At 50.5% G+C, this 6,398-nt stretch overlaps 1 protein-coding gene across 1 annotated transcript; it reads left to right on the top strand.

Moving 5' to 3' along the window:
• Nucleotides 1–4,952: 4,952 nt before the first annotated feature.
• On the top strand, nt 4,953–6,164 carry LOC123988701 (caldesmon-like). The gene has a single exon (XM_046289452.1). The coding sequence runs from the start codon at nt 4,953–4,955 to the stop codon at nt 6,162–6,164; it is 1,212 nt and encodes a 403-aa protein (XP_046145408.1).
• The last annotated feature ends 234 nt before the right edge of the window (nt 6,165–6,398 follow it).

The following is a 6,398-nucleotide window of genomic DNA, read 5'->3' as shown; positions in this document are numbered from 1 at the left end:
GAGTGCCCAAGCTATTACATCGTAACCCAGTGGTCACGTTTCGCTGGAACGGGGGGCTTGCCTTCATTGGCCGACACGCGAGGATGACAACCGCTATAAAAAATCTCTAGCCCCAAGCTGCGGTACGCGGCGATGAGGGCCACCCTTGAGTCAGCGCCAGGGGTGGCTGATGGGTGCATCAGTCTCTAGCCGCCAACCCCGGGGTATCTGGCGACCCCCCGGTTGTACTAGCCTTACCCGGGTAAGGCGGCTCTGCCCGGGTGGACCCACAGACCGACCCACTCGTGGGAACACTATGGATGACTTGAAACTAAATACTCCAACAACAACAACAAACACTGGACGGGACGTACCGATGACGACTGCGGCTGTTCAACACGACGCGAGACGGGAAACGGGCGCGGAGGATATGGTGCAGCCCAGCACTAGCAGGGTAACGGATGTGCGCCGCCTATCCGTCCGGTTAACTAGGGCGGATGTGGAGTGGCCTCCCCTAAGGCCGGTTCGAGGAGGGACCGGAGTATCCCCGGCGGCCTCTGATGCCCCCGCATCCAGAGAGAGTGAGGTGGACTTGGACTCGGACGAGTCACTCTCCTCGGCAGTATCTCTGGAGGCACGGCGCATGAGCAAGAGGTGTCGCCCGCCGACCACGGGCCAGTACGTGTGGCTCACGGCGGCTAAGCAGAGAGTCCTGGATGTCCATCGCGGGGAACTTGACCTGCTGGAGGGGAGGAGGGTGCTCGATCCTAACGAGGACCCTATACAACCGAGTCGGGGTAGCAGGTCCCTCCCGGACCCTGAGGACCTGGCGGAGGAAGTCAAGTCCCCACGCGCGACCTTATTGCGCAGTCCTTGGAGTTGTGCCGCGACATCGACGAGGTCGCGGGCGTCTCCAAGGGGCTGAAAGGGACATTTGTTCGCAAGCTGAGGATGGCCTCCCGCTACCTTAAGGCCATCCACACGGAAGCGGGAATCAGGGCTGCTCCTGCCAGGGCCGATAAAGAGGTGAAGGAGCTTCGCGAACAGCTGAAGGTGCGGGAGGAATAAGTGCCTGCCCAGGAGGCCAAAATCAACATCCTGCAAAATAGCCTGGCAGATATTACGTACAGGGTCGCTGCCACAGAGGTGCCGGCGCCCAAAAGATCGGCGAGGCCCGGCTCGCCGTTGTCTGGCGAAGAGGCGGGCAGGAAAAGGAGGAAGGACGCAGTCGAAGCTTTCGACTTACCGTCTTGCCCGGCTGAATGTCCCGTGGTGTAAGTCCCAATCCCAGCTGCTGCACCTGGAAAAGAGGAGGGGAAGGTTGGTGGCCTCGAGCCCGACCTGATGAGGGGATTTGCGGCTCTCCTCGAAAAGGGCCTGTCGGGGCTCCGTGCGGAGTTCAAAGCCGCTATTACAGCCGCCCAGCCCCCGCCTAAGAGGGCGGAGCATGTTAAGGGCGGAGCTGCGGCTGCGACCATCCCCACTGCATCTAGGAAGGAAGCTGAGAGGCGGGTGCGGAATAGGACCCTGCCTGCCACGGAGCAGTTGCCGAGGCCCTCCTCAGCACCCGACCAACCGGCATCATTTGTGGAGACTAGAATCGCCCGGATTGTCGAAGAACATCGGAGGACGGCGGATGGGACCTGGGTGACTGTGGTCGGCCGCCGCGCTAAAGCTGCAGAGATGAAGGCGGCAGCGGCAAAGGCCCCTCCCTCCCAGAGCTCCAAGGTGGTTGCCCAGAACGGGCAGAAGAGAGGGGCGGCACGGCGGTTAAGGGCAAGGGGCCCAACCTACCAGGCAGAAGGCACCCCGCCCTCCTCGTACTGCGGCGGTCACCATCAACCTAGCCCGGGAGCGGGTCAAGTTGGAGGAGCTGGGCATCACGGCGTTGATGCCCGGAAGAGCTCGGACCGGTGGCATGGTCCTCGAGTTACCCGGGGAGGACAGGACGGAGAGAGCTGCCAAGTTGGCTGACCGACTCCGCCAGGTGTTCAGTGGCACCGAGGTGAGGGTTGCCCGCCCCATAAAAATGGGCGAGGTTAGGGTGACCGGTCTCGACGACTCGGTCACACCGGCGGAGGTGGCGGCCGCATTGGCCGCTGCGGGGGGTTGCTCCGCTGAAGAAATTAAATTGGGGGAGATTCGCACCTCCCCCCAAAGGATGGGGACAGTCTGGGCGAGATGCCCTCTAGTGGCACTCAAAAAGTTATCCACCTCTGGGAGGGTTCTGGTCGGGTGGTCGTCGGCCAGAATACAGGCGCTACCACCGCGGCCATTGCAGTGCTATCGCTGCATGGAAAGAGGGCATGTTAGGCAGCGAGAGTGGGCCACGTGGCCAGCTAGTGTAGCGCCACCCCGCGGTGCCCCCTCTGTGCGGACCTGGGGCGGCCCGCGGGGCATCGATTGGGGGCAAAAGGTTGTGCCCCCTCCTCCTCCCAGAGGAAGAAGAAGAGTGCCGTTGAAGGGGCAAGAACAGCCCCAAGGAACAGGCATCAAGGACCAAGCCTGCGGAGTCGAAGAACGGGGGCAAGAAAAATCCCCCTGCCAAGTCGGCGAGTAAAAATGCCGCGGAGGCGGCTCGTTATTAAATATTTTACGATATTATAATAGAATTTGATCTATTTTTAATTTATACAATTAAGTTAACAAATTTTAAAAGAATATAAATTAAATAATATAAATAGAATTAAAATATTAAATATTTATTTCAGAATAATATGAATTAAATATTATTAAATATTTATTTAAATACAATATTAATTAAATAATATTATATTCCTTCCCACAGACCAATATCTATCAGATATATAATATATAAATTAAATAATATAAATAGAATTAAAATATTAAATATTTATTTCAGAATAATATGAATTAAATATTATTAAATATTTATTTAAATACAATATTAATTAAATAGTATTAGGGAGTTCCGTTGTGACAACGGTCGTGTGCGAACGTGGGCTTAGCCAGACGGTGCGAATAAAGAGTGAGAAAGTCGTAAAAGTGAAGAAATAAAGTATAAAGACAGCAGGAGGGTGAGCGGGAAGGGAAAAGATAGTGTGAAGGTGTAGGAAGAAAACAATTTTGAGAGAAAGGAGAGGAAATTAGACGATAAGAAAGTGAAGTGTTTAGAGGTTAGAACCCAGAAAGGATAGAAAAGAGCGGCAAGCAGAGAGGAGAGGCCGAAAGTAGTGACACCTGGGGGAGAGAGGGCGGTGGCCACAGGAACAAAGGGATGGCCGGTAAAGAAGAAGAAGGAGCAGAGAAGAGGACGGGAACACAGAGAATGGAGGACGAGGCGAGGGAAAAGAAAGAAGGGGAGGCGAGGGAGGAACTCGAGAAACCGGAAAAAGGGGGAAAAAGAGGCAGGCCCTCCAATATAGAGGTCCTGAGAAGGGAAAGAAAGCAAAGCTTGGGAAGTATGTCAAACTTAGAGGAAATGTGGAAAAGGAAAAGAGAGGAACGAAACGAAGAGGTACTCCCGAAAGAAAAAGAGGACGAAGAGAGAAGGCAAACAAATGATTGGATGTTTTGAGAAAATAGCTTGACGGGGAGGTCACGAGAGAAGAAAAAAGAAAGAAGAGAAGGCGAAGGAGGAGTAGGGGAAATAAAAGATTTAGGAAAAGATTTGGGAGGGAAGATGGGAAGGGTGGAGGCAAATATGAGGGCCCTGGGAAATGAAATAAGAGGAGAAATGGACAAACTAAAAGAAGATACGATGAAAAGAGAGCTCATGTGGGCGGTGCAAAAGAGAGAAATGGAAGGGAAGATAGAAATTTTGATAAAAAGGATTGGGGAATTAGAAAAGAGAGGAGAAGAGGGGGCAAGATGGAATGAAATAGAACAGAAAGTGCATAAAACGGTGCAGGAGTCCATAGAAAAAAGAAAAGAAGAGCTAGGAGGTGAGAAGGTCAATGAGAAGATCATTGAGCTAGAAAAGAAATGGGAGAAGAAAGAGAGAGAGAGGAGAGGAAGAGAAACATAACAATCAGAGGAACGAAAGTGAGAAAAGAGGGGGTGAAAGAGAAGGCGGAGGAGATACTAAAGATAATTGGGGTGGAGGACGCAATAGAAGAAGCGAAAGAGGTAGGCGGGGTGGAAAAAGGGAAATACGCTAGCATGATACTTGTAAAAACAAAGTCGAGCGAGCTGAAAAGGAGAATAATGGAAAATAAAAAGAGGCTAAAAGGGCGGGAAGAAAGGATAGAAGATGACTTAACGTGGGCGGAGAGGTAGACCCAATGGACATTAAGAAAAATCGGAAGAGAAGAAAGAGAGAAAGGAAAATACGTGTGGGTAGACCACGGGAAAATAAGAATAGAGGGGAAATGGTGGAGATGGGATGACGAAAAAGGAGCGCTGGTAGACTGGGAGGGAAAAGAGTGGAAGGCCTAACAAGAAGGAGGACAAAGGAAGGGGGAAGGGGAGAATGGGATATAGAGGCGGAAGAAAGCTTCGAAAGACCAAGCAAGCAAAAGAAAAGAGGAAGGAAAGGAACAGCGGACGAGGGACGGAAAGAAGAGAGTGGAAGGAGGGACGAGAAGAAGGGAACAACAGATAGAAAAATAAGTAAAAGGACAGATGAGAAGAAAAACAAAGAAGAGGAGGAATGGGGAGTATGGGCAGTAGGATTCTGGAACTGTGCGGGAGTAAGAAACAAAGATGAAGATTTTTGAGAAACAATAAAGAAATGGGACGCGGTAATACTCATAGAGACATGGTTGGAGGAAAGGGGGTGGGAAAATATGAAAGACAGGCTACCAAAAGGGTACAGGTGGGAGGTACAATTAGCGAGCAGAAGGAACAAAAAAGGAAGAGCAATGGGAGGGATGCTAATGGGGGTAAAAGAAGAGATGATAGGGGTGGAAGGGGAGTTTAGAAAAGGAGAAGAAAAAGAGGGCATATTGGTGGCAGAATGCAAGGGGGGGAAAGAGAATTGGAGGCTGGTGGGGGTGTACGTAAACGGAGACATGGAAACAAAGATAGAGGAGCTGAAACCATGGCTAGAGGAAATTGAGGGGGAAGGAAGGACGATAATTGGGGGTGATTTCAATGCGAGAACAGGAGAGGAAGGAGGAGCACAAGAAAAAGGGGAGGAGGAGGAGGGGGAAAAGAGAAGAAGATCCAAGGACAAGAAGATCAACGGGGACGGAAAAAGATTGATGGAAATTTTAAGGGAGACGGGCTGGTCAATTGTGAATGGGAACGTAGAAGGGGATGAAGAGGGAGAATTTACCTACACAGGGGCCAGAGGAGACACGGTGATTGACTATGTGATAGCGGAAGTAGTGGGGAGGGAAGGAATTGTATGCATGGAAGTGGGGGACAGTGTAGACTCAGACCACCACCCAGTGATAGTGAAACTGAGGGCGGGAGGTATACAAAGGACGAAAGCAAAAAAGGAAAGGAGAACAACAACGAGAGGAAACTGGACGGAACAGGAGAGGAGAAAGTTCAGGGAAGAACTAAACTGGAGGGGAAGCAGGGACGGCAAAATTGAAGAGGATATGGAAGCAATTATAGAGCAATTCAAAAGAGGATTAGAAAAAAGCAGAGAAAAGGAGCAGAGGAGTAAGAAAAAAGGATGGTGGGATGAGGAATGCAAGAAAAGGAAAAGGGAGCTTAGGGGAGTACTAAGGGAGTGGAGGAAGGGGCGGACGGAGGGAGAAAGCTATAGGAAAGCAAAGAGGGAATACAACAGTTTATGCAAAGATAAAAAGAGGGAGGAAAACAAGAGGTTCATAAAAGAGGTGGAGGAAGCCAGAACAGACAGAGAGGTATGGAGAATAGTGAACAGAGAAAGGAAGAAAAGAGAACAGGTTCACGCAAATATAAAGGAGGACGAGTGGAAAATCCACTTTATGAACCTGTTAGGTGGGACAGAAGAAACAGTAGTGATGGGTGGCGAGAGAAAGCCGGAGGAGGAAGAAGAGGGGGCGCAAGAGGAAGAAATAAGCAGGGAGGAAATCAGAAGAGCGGTAGCAAAGCTGAAGGATGGGAAAGCAGTAGGCGGAGATGGAATACCGAATGAGGTATGGAAGTACGGAGGGGAGGAAGTATCGAAATGGATTTGGGAAACTTGCAACAGAGTATGGAAGGGAGAAGGGTGGCCAGAGGGATGGAAAGAGGGTATAATTGCACCAATCAGAAAGAAAGGGAAAGGAAAACAAGCCAGTGACTAGAGGGGAGTGACCCTGATGCCAACATTGTACAAGATATACGCGGCGGTGCTAACGGAGAGAATAAGGAAAGAGGTTGAAGACAAAGGAATGATACCAGACAGCCAGACAGGATTCAGAAAAGGAATGGGAACCATGGATAATATATTCACACTGTACTATGTAGTAAACAGGCAGATTAAGAAAGAGAAAGGGAAAGTGGTGGCGTGCTTTGACGACCTAAAAGCCGCCTTCGAT

The sequence above is a fragment of the Osmia bicornis genome, unplaced genomic scaffold (genome assembly GCF_907164935.1).
Source record: "Osmia bicornis bicornis unplaced genomic scaffold, iOsmBic2.1, whole genome shotgun sequence".
In the NCBI taxonomy this organism is placed as follows: domain Eukaryota; kingdom Metazoa; phylum Arthropoda; class Insecta; order Hymenoptera; family Megachilidae; genus Osmia; species Osmia bicornis.
This window is presented reverse-complemented; position numbering and strand designations above follow the sequence as displayed.